At 43.1% G+C, this 15,889-nt stretch overlaps 1 protein-coding gene across 1 annotated transcript; it reads left to right on the top strand.

Moving 5' to 3' along the window:
• The first annotated feature begins 10,328 nt into the window (after positions 1–10,328).
• amigo1 (adhesion molecule with Ig-like domain 1) lies at positions 10,329–11,867 on the top strand. Its single transcript, XM_061075561.1, has one exon. The coding sequence runs from the start codon at positions 10,329–10,331 to the stop codon at positions 11,865–11,867; it is 1,539 nt and encodes a 512-aa protein (XP_060931544.1).
• The last annotated feature ends 4,022 nt before the right edge of the window (positions 11,868–15,889 follow it).

The following is a 15,889-nucleotide window of genomic DNA, read 5'->3' as shown; positions in this document are numbered from 1 at the left end:
TATGATAATAAATATCTCTGCACACACGTTTTCTCCTTACAAACTCTTCCACTTTTCTTTTATTCTGCATAATATAATAAGTCCTTCACAGAAAAGGACAGATAAAGAAGACAATCAAAACCATAATGGAACTCAGTAGGAGGGCCAACCTGTGCCGAAGCCCAACAGTTCCCTTATATCCACTCAAGCTTCACCAGTGCACACACAGTCCCCTGAATATGCCTGATTTTGAAATGAAAATTCCTAGATCTGCATCAAATTGAATGGGTTCTTATCTGGCACATAACGAATCCCCCCACCAAATGTTGTGGTAATCCAATTGTAGTTTTGCGTAACCTTGCTAAACAAACAAACACATGGGCAGGGCTAAAAACACCTGCCGGACGTACTCAAGCAACGTCAAGCTTTTCATTGACTCATTTTATACAACCAGCAAATGTTCCTGCACCTATTATTTGAAAACAGGCCACCAAGCATCATGTATTAATAAAAGGGAAGAAAGTAATTGAGAAAGGTTTTCTTCATGGTTCTGGCTGTAATCCTTCCTTAATATCCTGGAACAAGTGACATGTGTCACCTGTGTAAATACATCTGCTTCCTTATGGCTCTGTTATTGGCCTTTATTGGACTCGATCAATAACATTATCTCTTCTCTGTTAAATGTAGTGACTGAGCTTTGACTTATAAACAGCCTATGGTGTTTTTTAATTGGTCAGTTATATCCCTCAGGGACTGCATGTGTATTCTACTAAATTTTTTTTTTTTTAAAGAACTAAGGAGCTTATGCCAAAGCCTTTCAAATGTGAGTCAAGTGTGGGCACTGATTAGATAATCATTAGAAAGTAATACAGTATTTATGGACTGGAACATAAATACTGTGCATGTGCATGAAGAAGGCAGATTAGACAAAAGGAGAAATGTTGAAATTAAAGGATTTCTATTTCTGACACACTAATGCTTCTTTCTCGCTGTGCACTGTTTGTTCAGGGAGAAGAGTCTTACTTACATTTGATGCTGAGCTCCCAGCTCTGTGACACTGACGGCAGAAACAGGATGGAGTTGTTAAAATTACCCTGTATTAAACCCTGTTTCCCAGAAAATGTCCACACACTAGAGACAGCAGAGGGATGTGATTAACGCAGGCAACAGCAAGACAAGTCGAGCCTTTTAAATCCCTCAAAGCCACGAGGCTGTTCCCAAAGCTGACGATTATTAGAGACTGACACGGCCACCAAACAAATCTGTTTAATTTACAGTAGCGCTCTCCCTCCCGGGAACCGCAGGGCGCCGGGGATTTTTCCCTTGATTGCGATTATTTTTCAGCGTGTAGGACGCCCCCTGGACCCCTTGATAGCCATTTTATGATAGGGAGGACGGGCACCAGATCTAATACCACCAGGGTGAATGAGTCATCCGGTGAATCACAAAACGGAAGAAAACTAAGTTTAATTAGTGAGAAAAGGAATAGGAGAACAGGAAAAGTGTAAAAGAGGATGAAAAGGAACTGACCGTGATGAAATCTGAGATAAAGGAAGCTCTACCACAGTGTGAATATGTTCTGTTCAAGTACAGGTCAAGTAAATGCTGTCCTAATCAATATGTTAATAGTAACAATGAATCTGATGACTACGTGGAAACTCTCAAATCCCTGTGGTAAATCCACAGAGAATAATGACTGTGCCGTTTCTCTCAGCGTTTTGTTGAATTGTAACATTGAATGTGAACCGCTTGCATCGAATAGCACACAGACAAAATAAGCTGCTAGTTGGTGAACATGGTGGAGAACTGAAGAGTTGGTGGAGACTAAAACAGAGCAAAAAGATATGAAATAATGTACTTATGTTCATCAAGTGACCAGATACACTAAATCAATACCGATGCTGATCCATATACGCTGGATACATAAAGAGGCAGCTGTTTTCTAAATGAGCCTGTGTATACTCTGTTCAAACTGCTTGTTGGGTGTTTGGATAGAAACTTCCTCCCTAACCACCTTTTCTATGTTGCCCCGTGGTGGGGGGGGGGGGGGGGGTCAGAGTGCTACTATTTCTGTAACTGTCTGAAACTGAATTTTTTTTGTTTGGTTTGTAAAGATCCATTCGAATGGGTCTTTAGATCAAGGTAATGGATAGATACACCGGTGTAAGTATTAAAATTAATTCCACTTAGCCGATTCAGTTTTCAGAGTCATGGAGGTACTGGGACACTTAATAAAACAGATGCATACTTAACACTGGTGCTGTATTCCGACTGTGGTATATCTTTTGATAAATTTGTCACAACAAAACTTCCTTAATTTGTGGTTGTTTTTGTCCATAGAAACCGTTTCTTCTTCCTGAACCTGAAATGTGATGCACATTCGGAGGTTGTGTCTTGGCACCTTCTCAGTGAAAGTCCAGGCTCAGCTGAAAGATGTGCACGCAGCACCTAAGGGCGAACCCGCACCTGAATAATTGATACACCCTCCAGCACCAAAGACGCAGAGTCATTCACTCCCTTATCTTACACTGCCTTCAGCATCAGCAGCCATTATATAACAACCGCAAAGGACATTTCCAGCTTAACTCAGGGCTGGGTCTGTCTGTCTCATGCACTGGCTTTTGGGGCCGATTCCCACTAGTGCATTGTGGTTCTGAGCAGACCACATGCTGGCAGGAGAGGGCTGAGAATGAGGATTTATTAGATAGGCGGAAGTCTTGAACCTGTTTATAAAATCCACTTATTGGAGTCCCTACAGTGCGTTCCTACGTGAGGCGTGTGTCTTATGCAACCAGGGGCAGGCCGGTTGGTTTTTGCTGGCGCCGTGAAGCCCAGAGTTCAGGGGGCAATGAGAAGAAGCGGCGCCAGAGGGACTTCATCATGGCATCTGATTATATTAAACCAGCTAATGATGGCTCTAATTGAAGAGGTGCACACTCAATCACAGAGGTGAGCGAGCTCTCTGGCAAGTGTACACACACACACACACACACACAAACACACAAGGGGAATCATGGGGAATTGATTTCTCTCGGCTGGCTACATGTGTTTTCTCCTCCTGCAGATGAGGAACCTCCGTGTGTGCGCTCCATTATTCACAGCCCAGAGCTGAATAAATGAAGGCACACAGTGAACACCTCTGATCTAATGATGCAACAGGACACTCGTCTCAGGGAAGCCAAAGGACACTCAGTCCAACCCTTTCTCTCGCTCTGACACCCTCTCATCTCCTTCCAGCCCTGCGTCCCCTCTCCTCTCTTCTCCTCCTTCCTAACAAACACTGCCGTCCATCCTGCTCGTGATCCTTGTTTCAATTTATCAGCACTTTAAGAAAAGGTGCAGCAGATTTATCTTAACAGGCACCCTCAATATCTCTGAGGTATAAATACAAGAACCATACAAGGTACTGTAGCTCTAGCCTTCCTCTGGGGTTAAGAGAACAATACTCCTAAATATTCCTAAATAATATCCATATAAAACCTGGCACCAATATCTCCTGATGTCAAAAGATATACAGGATTGTACCCTGGTATTTCCATCCGTGCTTTTCTCTTTCTCTCTCTCATCACAGTGCTCGGCTCCAAAACACAGATGCAATTTTCTGTCTCCCCTGGAGCACACTCATTGACGTTTGACTGGAGAGCTGTGGAGTGGTCCTCATCATCCTGGCTTGATTTGCCGCTAGTGGCCACCGACACAGGCAGAGAGAAATTAAAAGTGAGGAAAGAGCTCAGCAAACAAGCCCGGCAGGTCAGTGTTCTGACCCCGACCACTTTGGCTTGATGGGCTCTCAGCAAAGATAACAAGAGGGTGTCCAGGTTGTGCAGAGGAACAGGAAGTCCTCTTTGCACAAGTAATGGGCTTTGTGATGACTGATGCTGCCTGGCCGTCTGCACCTCTTAGTTATAGGAGAAGCAGAGTCAAAAAACAACTATGAGGAGAAAACACGGCGGCACATGGTGCTGAGTGCCGACATCATGTCCTGGAGGCCTTAAGTGATGCTGTACTTAGCGTCAGCGCTTCTATCCTCATCACGGTTTTTTTCCTGCCTTCTCCAGGGGACCTCATCTTATTGGCTGAGTGCAGGTGCACAGCTCTTATTGCAAAGACAGAGGATTATTGTTGTTTTCCCACATAATTAATTAGGAGAGAATCATCCGCTTCCTTTGGGAATTGCCAGCATGCATCAACTCCTTTATCTTTTCCCTGAGGAACGGATTAATAGGTATTAGAGATACAGACTGGAAAATGCCTTGTCTTCCAGTGTCAGGCTCTCTCCCTCTCCCCTTCCCTCACTATTAATATCAACAACACACAATTGTATCCCCTTCTGTCGCCTGTGTTCATTGAACATTTGATTGCAGATTTAATATTTCCCAGTTACGGCTTTAAATAGATCTGTGACGGGTCCTCGGCTTGACAGTTTCACCTGACAGAGTTAATTATACCCGTTTATTACAGCAAAGCTTGTAACTCCATTAGTGACAGCTTTAATTAGGGATAGAAAACAATGTGTGCCCTGCCTCCTGATTGCATCCATTGTTAGTGCTTACTGTGGCTGACACCTGCAGCCCTTTCTCCGTGATTTAGAGAAGGGGTCTCTGCCATCACAGTGCACATGGCTGAAGCAAGGCCTGTTGCTAGGCGATGGGAGAATAAGACGTGGTAGGATTACAAAGGGCTTTGCTTTTATCGAAGCATGTGCTCTCCATGAGGGGTTTTCCTTTCTCTCTGAGATTATTATAATGTTGAGTGACCTTGTTTCATCCCTGCACTTCTCATCAAACAGAAAACTGAATTCGTTGCCATGGGAACCCAGTGCAGACCAGACTACACAGATTACAGTTACCTTTTTTTTAAACTCTGTCCTCTTTAGATTTTTCCAACATCCCCATGTTTCAGATTTATCTTGTTATATCCTTTTAGTGTTTTATCATTTCAAGTGTTTTTAGGGCAGGTGCAATATTCAACTCACTTTTATTCTGCATTATTATTCTAGGTCTTGCGTATATGTGTGTACTGTTTTTTGTTTAATATTCTGCAGCTGCTGTAGCACTAAGGCCCAGGATAAATTCCCCTATGGGACCATAAAGAATATTTGATTTGATTTGATTAACCTGCATGATCAACACTTCATTAACACATTTAACTGAGAAAAGAAGCCATGATTTCAGCTGGAAGGATAAAAACAGCTGGAGATTCATTATCATGTACAAGCCATTCAATGTTTTACTTTCCAGTTCCTTTATAGCAGCCATAATCAATGTTTGAGTTAGGGTCATGGTTCAGTCAGACTGATGAACACAGCTCATCGTTTTTTAGCTTCACTTGTTTGGTATGTACAAATGTATGTCCAAGTGTTGGGGTAAGTTTGGTTTTAATTATTTAATGCTATAAAAACAGGATGAAACGTCATGATTGACAGCTGAGGCTGACTCACTGATTGGTCAAGCACATGTTTTAGAGGAACCTCGCTGCTGCACAGACTCTGGATCCAAATATGCAAGATGGCTGTATTTATATGCAGGGTTTTTTGGCTTCATTTGGGGACAGTGGGATGAAGTGGAGACAAGTCGTCAATCTTTATGTTAATAGCTACATAGCAAACATATAAGAACATTTAAATACTAAAGAGACAAATATATCTAAGGAGTCGGCACAGATAAAGCATACTTGAAAGTAGACTTCATGGTGGCTCCTAATGAATGTATGTGTAAATAAGCCAATGTTTGCTGTCACGTTTGCCATATTAACCTAAAATGTGTGTGTTCACAACATCAATTGCCTGAAATTGGCCCAAAGAAATGTTCAGGTTCAAAATAAGCCAATCAGGCAAAAATAAAGCTTGTAAAGTGTCATGCTGGGGACTCAGCTGCAGATCTAATGCGCACCCCCGGGCACGTGGAGTGCAGTTGCATACAGCTGTGTATGTTGTGCAAACCAAATGTTATAGGTGGAGCACAGAAAGAAGCTGCTGTATGTAAACACCACTTACATTGGTGCGATCAGGATTAAGATAACACAAAGAGCTCACTGATTACCCTCACAGAGGCCGAGGGAGGTAAGAGTGTGTTGTTACTCCAAACGTTATCACTTGTTAAAAACAATTTGGTCATCTGAGGAGAAGAAATGGCATCTGTCTTCTTAAGTGCTGCTTACAAGAGCTGTACTCACTGTTTTAATTGACAGATTTTGCATTCTCTGTCACATTTCACACATTCATTATTTAGTCGATGTAAAGATAAAACAAACTTAATCACTGGTGTTTGTCTGTCAGTTTGTGTTTTCATAGAGAATCATCGATCGGACGCCGATCTGTGGTGGAAAGTCTGTCTGAGCAGGTGCACAGAGAAGAGCAAGGGAAAGCAAGGCCACCTCACATTCACCACACAGACAAAACAGTCAAGGAAAGGCCGCAGGCAGTTGCCAGGCAACACTATCCCTATCTCAGCAGGAAGCAGAGTCGAACAGCACATTAATCACTTTCGGCTTCATCTCGCCAGAGTCAACGTGCTGCAATTCTCCGGTCAGACAGAGGTTTCACACTATGCTCAGTCACATGGGCTCATACCTTGTTTTTCTGGTGTATTACTCAAAACTTACTGAGACACAAAATAACTGCAGGTAAACATTTATGGAAATGAATATCATATTAGTCCATTAATGTCCCATTTTATGTGTCAACTTAAGTTTTTTTTTAGGTTTGACTTGTTTCAAACGTTTGATCTTACTTGCTGCTGAATATCATTGCCGTTCTCTTTCCAATCTGTTTGTTGCACCTTCCAAAGCATTAGGCAACACCAGCTCCAAAAGAGTTTATGCAGGTTCATACTGTGCTGTGCTTGTCATGCTCAATGACTCCGAATGGGTGGGATCCAAGTGACATTTAAAGTGCAGTAAGTCATCAAAGGTTAAACTTTTCCCATGGGGTGGACATGGATAACATTGCTCATGGTCAAACAAGTTTAAATTTGGGAATCGACTAGAGAAAAGACAGAGATTCAATTAGAAAAAAAAAGAATTTCAAGGTCCCATTAATATAAAAAAGAATTCCCTTCTCAGGCTGCCACAAAGCTGATCACATCATCCTGATATATCTCGTCCAATCTAATTTATCAAAAAATGTCTGCATCCATTCTTACACCATGTCATACTGAGGTAATTAAAATGATCCATGTCAGGTTCCTTGTTGCTATAATCCTCATTTATTAAAGGATTTATGGTGACACCCTGAGAAGGAGGCTGCATTGGTGTAGCATCTTATTGGCAATGCATAGGCTCTCACAGCGTTACCAGAGCTGCAGCAGATCTGTGAATTAAGGAAAACTTGGAGAAGAAATTCATAAAGCAGCACGTGGGAGGATTCCCTCGAGTTAAAAAAATGACAAGGTTTTCCCCGCTCGGTTGTTTGCACTCACAAAGAGGCGGAATCCAATTCTGCCCAGTGAGCGAGATCGGCGAGCTATGGGGGGAATCACTGCTGGCAGCCAGCAGTTTTGATAGGTCAAAACCTGTAACTATTTGACCTAATATCATTTAAGGAATAGTTTGTCTCTTCACCTTGTGAAAATACACCATGACAGTGTGTCATCGAGATGTTAAAACATTTTTATATTCCATATTAGTCTTAGTCTGAGTTACAAGGTCTAAATACAGAATGCCTCATATAAACTGACAATTCAGCACACGTGTTACTCACTGTATCAACCAAATATTCAAATATTGCCCAGTTTAATAAACAGGGAGCCCACGTGCAGGCTTGGAAAATAAAAATAGTGGCACTCGTCAGAACACCAAGCTACTGTTAACATATTCAGTCGTCATATGGTAAGTGATGAGTATGGGCACATTCGTATGGCCACATTCAGCCGCATGACTTATTTAGCCAGTCCATACCCTCCAGCAACCTGGGAGCACCTCATTATGTCAGATGTAGGCAGCACACATCCATAAATAATAAAACAGGAAAATATAAAAAAAACTTTCACACTCCAGACTGGGCAATACAACAATTTCATCTATAGCGATATAACAAAGGTCCAATATATATTGATAGCTAATGCGCTGATGTTATGTTGCTTTTTCTTGGTAAAACTCCTGATTAACTCTATATTGGGTTGTAATAACCTCTGAACAGAAGGGAAAGAAACCGTATTTAGATTTGCAGCAGGTGCACAGGAGATGTATTTGAGGGGTCAGGATATGAGGATTTATATTTCCCTGCACAGTATAGATGACATTTGAGGAAAGGTCAAAGATAACATCAACAGCTTGTATGGTTTTTTTTTCACTTCTTGGGAGAATGAATGTCCATAACAAAACTTGTATCAGTATATCAGCACCTAAAGTGCCCCTGCCCTATTAGTAATTTATTAACTAGTCCCTTAATGAAATTACTAACAATAAATATGACAATTTATTAGGAATTTAATTAAGAAATAAACTAATGCCATACATGTAGAAGACATCTAAAAAGATGTTTAGATAGCTCTTGGTGATATGGGCTGACTCTGTTTACAGTTTTTGATGTAAACAAAAACACACCTGATCCCTTCAGCGGAATTCACTTGTTACATCCTGCCTCTGTCTGCTACACCATCCCTCATCTGAATCCTCCGGAGATAAGGATGCATTGTTGTGAACACCAATCATGTGTGAAAGGCCTCATCTTTAGAAAGTCCGGACCAAATTCTGCATTCATCCTTAGGGGGTTCATGTCTGAAAAAGGCTTTACAATATCAGCAATCCTGCACAGACGAAGGAAATATAATTGGCCAATTTGTGTCAATGTGGCCCCTCTAGGGCCCCTGATATGTAAAAATCCTACATCCGCCACTGCTTTAATAGAAGATGTTGGAGTGAATAAACCACATGGCCACTGTCATCATGATGATGATGTGAGGCTTCAATTTGGGCTACTTTACCCTGCAGCAGCACATATATTATAAATCTTTTATACTCTCTCCTGGGCTTTTCTGTGGTGCGTCTCCGCAGCGCATCTCCCGGTAAACACGTTGACCAGCTCACTGCAGCAGGGCACGGACACAGCATCCGGCCTGTGAGCAGCAAAATGCAGTCAGCTGCTCATGCTCAATGATCTCCATGACTGCTGCTGCTGCTGCTGCTGCTGAGCAGGACCCGCTCCTAACGCAGTCTGAGACGGACGCGGCGCCACCGTCTGCACACGGAGCCACACGATCCACTGAAACCACACAGAGCTGATTCAGGAGTCAGCAGTACGTAGAGTCGTCTGCTTTTGCGTGATCTTTTTTTTCTCTTGCGTAATTTTGCACCGGGTATTGGATGCTGCGTCCGCGTGGACCGGGATTATTTTGGTTTACTCTCTCTCTCTCTCTCTCTCTCTCTCTCTCTCTCTCTCTCTCTCTCTCTCTCTCTGTCGCCCTCTCCCTCTGTCGCCCTCTCCCTCTGTCGCCCTCTCCCTCTCTTTCTGTAGCGCGCTCTCCTCCACCCTGCATCCAGACACGGACCGAGCCAGACGGGAACCATCTGTGTGCAGCGACACTGTAAACAGACGCGGAGCAGTTTTCATGAAAGACAACATCTCTGCTGCTGCTGCTGCTGCTGCTCGCTGGAGGAAGGTAGGTGGCTCCCAGTCGGTGTCCGTCTCCATCCCTCCATCGGCTCACGTTTCCACGGTGGGCTCGTTTTGTTTTCCTCAGCAGAATGGTGCAATGCAACGTTTTGCATATAGCTCGTCCTTCCACAGATGGATGAGGTTGTGGCAGAATAAGACATTTCATGTTTGCACGTGTTTTTTGGTTCCTTCTGTGTCATTGTGCACAACAGTACGGTGTCTGTGTGTGTGTTTTTGTCTGAGAAAAAAGAGAGTAAGGGAGGGAGAGGAGGAAGACAACAAATGCGTGTTTTCCAGACGTGTGAATGCACATGGGTTAGCGTGAGTAGGGGTTGTGTGCGTGTTATTTGTTTTGTAGGAAGACTCGCGTTGGGCATAGCAGCAGAGGAAAGTTTGTGCAGACCACAGTATATCCCTGAGGAAGCTGAGAGCAAGTCTGAGGCCACTGTGCATGTCACACTATGCACATGGCTGCAGAGGTGGCAAGTAACCAAGGACATTTACTCATATGGAGCAACATTCACAATGAAAATTGTCAGGGGTGTTGTTATTATTTAAAATCGAGAGACGGTAAATAAATATTCAGGTCAATCTCAGTGTAAGGTTATAATGTAATAACGCTGTAATGCCTCTGTTTCTGCCTTCTTCCAGCCTTCACTCAGCGATGCCTGGGAACCCACCAGCTGCTCCTCCATGCTGTTTTCTGAGAATGGAATTGTAGTAGACCTCCCCAGGATTTAGATCAACTGCTAGCATGTGGCAGCCATCCACCAGAGCAGGTGACAGCCTGTTGGAAACGTTACCTCACTGGAGTAAGCGAGCGAAATGGGTCCCCTTCCTCACCCTCTGCATGGCTTTTCTCTGGCCTCCAGGGGCAGAGGGGTCAACCCTAAACTGCCATAAGACGTGCATCTGTGCCTCCAACATAGTCAGCTGCTCCAAGATGAATTTGACCACTGTCCCCATTGTCATACCGCACTACACTGGCGTACTGGATCTCAGCTACAATGAGATCGCACGGCTGCGTTCCGAGTGGACCCCAGTCAAGCTCCCGAAGCTCCACAACCTCCTCCTCAGCCACAATGGCCTCGAATTCTTGTCTTCAGAGGCGTTCGTGAATGTGAAGAACCTGCACTACTTGGACCTGTCCTCCAACCACTTGCGTCAGCTGGAGGAGTTCATCTTTGAGCCCTTGGTCAACCTGGAGGTCCTGCTGCTGTACCATAACCAAATTTCCCAGATTGACCGCACAGCCTTTACTGGCATGATCAACCTTCAGAAGCTCTACCTTAGCCAGAACCAAATCTCCCGCTTCCCCCTGGAGCTAGTGAAGGAGAAGTCCCGCCTGGAGAAGCTTAGCCTCCTGGACGTGTCCTCCAACAAGATCAAGATGTTTCCCATTGATGAGCTCCAGGTGCTGCCTGCTTGGATTAGAAATGGCCTCTATTTCCACAATAACCCTCTGCTGTGTCACTGTGATCTGTACACACTCCTAGCACATTGGTACCTTCGAAAACTCAACTCCGCTGTGGACTTCAAAGATGACTACACGTGTATTCTCCCTGGCCTGCCAAAAACACAAGTAGGTGTTTTTGACCTCAGCGGCGACTATATGAACTGCAGCACATTCAAGGAGGCGGATGAAGAAGGTTTCCTCGAGCAAAAGCTGATCCTGGGATGTGACACCAAACACAGGGACATGATAAAGACCTGGAAAATGCCTGGCAATGTGCCGGTGTCACCTGAAAGCAACCAGACAGCCAAAGTCTTGGAGGATGGACGTCTACAGATTAGTTCGGTGAGGTCTGAGGACTCTGGGACCTACACATGCTTTGCGACGAGCGAGGCCTACAATGAGACGATCTATGTGGTGCTGAAGGTTCACAACTTCACCATGCATGGGGGCGGGGAGTCCATGAACACAGCATATACCACCTTGGTGGGCTGCCTGGCCAGCGTAGTGCTGGTGCTTATGTACCTTTACCTGACGCCGTGTCGCTGCTTCTGCTGCCCCAACAAGGGTAAGACTCGTGGTGAGGACAGCATCCACTCCTCCATGCTCAGTGTGTCACCGTCCCACGAGGACCCAGAACTCAAAGCTGAGCTGAACAGGCACGTGGCGTTCATAGGCTCAAAGGACTTGCAGGGCCAGAACGGGAAGCTGAACCCAAACGGGAAGGAGGAGGACGACGATCTGGATGCAGAGGCTGGTTCTCTAATGAAGGGCAAGAGGAAGAAGTCGGTAGCAGAGTCCATTAGCTCCGTCTTTTCAGACACTCCCATGGTGGTCTGAGACGCAGTGGCGGATTCCACATGACTGGATGTATATGGTACAACATGAGCCATGTTTTAGCTATTGTAAACTGTGACTGACCTTGTGGGAGAAAACAGACCATGGGTGTTATTCTGTGGTTGCTGACAAGTGGAAATGAGGATCTCAAAGGGAGTAAAAAACAAACTGTCCTGTTGTTGACAGTGAGGACAATAAGCGGGACTTTTCCAGCATTTCAATCTGTAGCACTTAATATTCATACTGTGAAGGAACGGCAGTGTGCACGGTAACGTCAACTACTGAAGTCTTATGATAATTGTTTATCAGCACTCAGGAAGTGATACATTAAATTGCTATAGTGAAGGGAATGCATCTGATACATGCACAGATTGAAATTAGCTCACATATCGTATAAATATTGAAACCATGGCTGGCTCATAATCATATTTATTACTAGAATAGATCATCTTACGTAAACATTAGGACATAGGCTCATTTACCCTTTCTGGATCGAACGCAAGGACACAGACTTAGATAGACGGCTGTCACCAGGCTATGAAAGCGTGTTTAATTAACCCTGAGACACCTATAGAGAAACAGCATGCCATACATCTACATTATATGAGACCCAACAAACGTTTATCTTTTACCAAGAAAGCAGTGGCACAATGGTATTATTAGGCCGTCTTAGGTCGTTGTCATCTTAGTTGTATAGTTCATCAGACTGATCTGTATTCATAGTCATATAGTGATAGAGGAGATAACTCTTTTTTCCTTTGCTATACTAAAGAGATTAATTCATAAATATGATGTGCCATACAATTCTTAAATTAATTGTGTATCAAAATAAAAGCCTCTTAGCCACCTGCATTACTACAGTATAACCCAAAATAAACTACTGAAGCCTTACACAGTTGAAATAGATGGAACGCCGCCAGAAGACACACGTTGGGTGCAGGGATGTAGTTAATCTAGACTGATTATCAACATATTGTCTCAACTCTGTACACAGACATGCACCATGGTCCTTACAAGGACACATAGACGTTTTGTTTGTTGTGAAATGAGGTGCCCCTGACTCTACTGCAGAGTTGAACTCCAAGTTGCAGCGTTTGTCTCTCTGTGTCACACTCGCAGGAAGTTACGCTCGTGCTAAAAGCTGCCGGCTCATTTAATTATTTTCTGTATGTTCACCATGCACAAGATAGGGATATAAATTTTAAAGTTACATTCTTCAAAAACAAAAGGCAAACATTGGTGAACTCATTCATTGTGTCATTATGTGAGATGTGAGTTCTTGCTGAGATGGGACGCTCACTCTGATCTAAAATGTAGCTGTTTCGCTCTGTGGTTGGTAGAAAACAATGTGCGTCGTATAAGCAGGCAAACATTAGAGACACATAAAATCAACAGGGTTCCTTTTGAAGAGGGAACAAAGATTTTACTGTTTGTAGCTGCTGACAGTAAACCTCGTTACACAGGGGACTCAGTGGCTTTATCCCTCGGAGGAGTCCCCTCATCTCAACAATGATTGAATCTATTGTGAATTGAATTTAGCAGACACATTGTATGCTATGCATACTTCATTCAAATATAGGGAGACTGTGTCTTGGCATAAAGACGAAAAGAGTGAATTCATGAGTGTTTGGCATTTGTTTCAGGGTAGAACAAGGCAAGCCACCGTGTAGATGCTAATTGCATCTTTTGATGGGATGCAGCTTCCCTCTGCTTTACACGTTTCTGTCTCTGAGCATGAGAGGAAAAGGTGTGTTATTATGAGTCACAGCAGCACAAAGCCATTCTCTGTGGCTCCCTGTGCGCTGACAGCCTCCATTCAGAACAGATAGGTTTTCTCTTTTGTTTGTGCACCCCTCTCATTATGAGGCCGCCCTTACAGAAGTTCAAAAGCAATCATCCAGCCGGGCCATGAATTCGATGCCTTTTAAGTAGTTTGTAGTTTGTTAAACAACTGAATTTTCCGCTTTATACTGTACATGAACGGATAATGAAATAAATAACATACATCGTTTGCATTGGAATATCAATTTAGGTCTCAAAATGTTGGGATGCACACATTTCTTGGAGCAATATTGTTGGAATATTTACATTTGCCGTGTTCACCGCAGCATCTCCTTGTGTGGGTGAGAAAAGGAAGTCACACTCGGAGTGGTGTGTGAATCATTCCACGCTCTCACACATAAGAGTACCAGGTGGAGAATTATAAAGCAGCAAAAATACCACAAGTCAACACACTTTAAAAACACACACACACACACGCAGACTGGCTGCAGTTGCTAAACAAGCTGCCCAATGTTAAGGGATCTTCTCTGTATGTTTTGCCCTCTGGATTTTTATATGTGTGTCGTTCCCTGCTCGTCCATGGTGCAATCACGACTGAGGAGTCCGTCAGTAAGACTGGAATTGCTAAAAGAAAAACTGAACTTACACTCAGATATTTTGGCTGTCGAATAGCAAACATCAAAGTGCCAGACCATGAAGGAATCATGTGTTCGCCCTGCAGTAACCCAGCGCCAGTCCAGTCCAATCTGCCGTGGCTAATGGTTGGTCTTCTGTGGGTTGTCAGTAAAATTACAAGTTGCAGTTTTGTACAGAGAAAAACAAAGTGCTGCTGCTCGTGAAGATCCTAATGTAGAGGAGGAGAGTGGTTTGTTCCCTCCAAAGCAAATCTGCCTTTCCTATATATATCTATATATACAGTATATATACATGTATTAAAACTCACCTCTCTGTGTTCAGTATTGATAAGCTGTGTACTGCTATGTTCTACCAGTGTACTGACTGTATTCTTGTGTAATCCAATGTTGTTGATCATTTTGCATTTTGTCTGCCACTGTGCTACTGTTAGTTGTTTCAGATTTCAAGTCTTGACCTAAATGTTTATTTTTTAAGCAGGGGTGGGGGTTAGTTTTTTATTGAAAGATAATTATTTTACACTGAACTCTGCTGAAGAAAATGGTTAAACTGTAAAAACAAACTGCATAGGAAGCCGGCTGTGAAATCATGATTCAAAGCCATAAGGAGTTTGAGGAGAACGCATGGGGCTTTATAGAAAGGTGACGTAGGGGGTTATAGGTGGGGAAGTGAGTTCTCCGTCAGATACTTCATGACGATTAAAGCAACTACTGTGAGAAAAGTCAAAGAATTTAAAATCAAGCAACAAGTCAGGGATTTTAATTAACATTTCAAATGACAGATCAGAGGGTAAATCAATCTCAGGAATATCCCAGTTTAAAGTTCTAATGTAATATGATGTGAAAACGCCCTTTCAAAGGTTTTCACATTTGCAGCAACACTAAGACAAAATGTTAGATATTTAGAGCAGATCACATGCCCTTTGCTATTTGTAGCAACGGCACTTAAACCGTTCCTTGAAATCATCAGTCCTGAAGAAGGGAGCGGCCTCTCCCTGCCTGACACACTTCTATCTCCATTCATCTCACTATTTAGTAGCAATTACTGTAACATCCTTGAGATGGTGGAGCTGAAAGCTCTCTGCTTCTACAATGTGATACTTTGAGTGTCAGCGGGACTAGAACGGAGCTTTTAACAGCCTTATCAGCCTTTAGAGTTTATTGACCACTGCTTCAAACACAAGCCAGTTGGTCACTGCCATAAAATCTTCATAGGTCTTTGCAGCTAATGGAATGGCTTTGCATGGTAAGAGCGTCTCTGACTGCAGGATAGGTGCAACCTTGTAGGAATTAAAGAATGCTGATATGTCATTTGACTCTAATAAAAGATCAAAAGAGAAACTTTGTGCTGCCTCCATTTTTACTGTTGTCTCATACGTTTACTGGAAATTATCATCTACTGGGAAATGTTAAGGTTAAATATGATGTAATAATATAAGACAAGATACAATATGATAAGGACAACATAAGAACATTTATTAGTGCTACTATGGGTGTATAAAATATACTTAAACAGAATGTAAAAATAGGAAATTGAAATAGCACCAAAAAAAGTATAAAATTTTGATTTGAATTAGTTGAAAACCTGATTGAGATACTGAACATAAGGTG

The sequence above is a fragment of the Limanda limanda genome, chromosome 7 (assembly GCF_963576545.1).
Source record: "Limanda limanda chromosome 7, fLimLim1.1, whole genome shotgun sequence".
Classification (NCBI taxonomy): Eukaryota; Metazoa; Chordata; class Actinopteri; order Pleuronectiformes; family Pleuronectidae; genus Limanda; species Limanda limanda.
The sequence above is the reverse complement of the archived record's forward strand: the minus strand, read 5'-3'. Positions and strand labels throughout refer to the sequence as shown.

Excerpts from the sequence above, each read along its gene's own strand:
- amigo1 (XM_061075561.1), top strand. The coding sequence starts at position 10,329 with ATGTGGCAGCCATCCACCAGAGCAGGTGACAGCCTGTTGGAAACGTTA.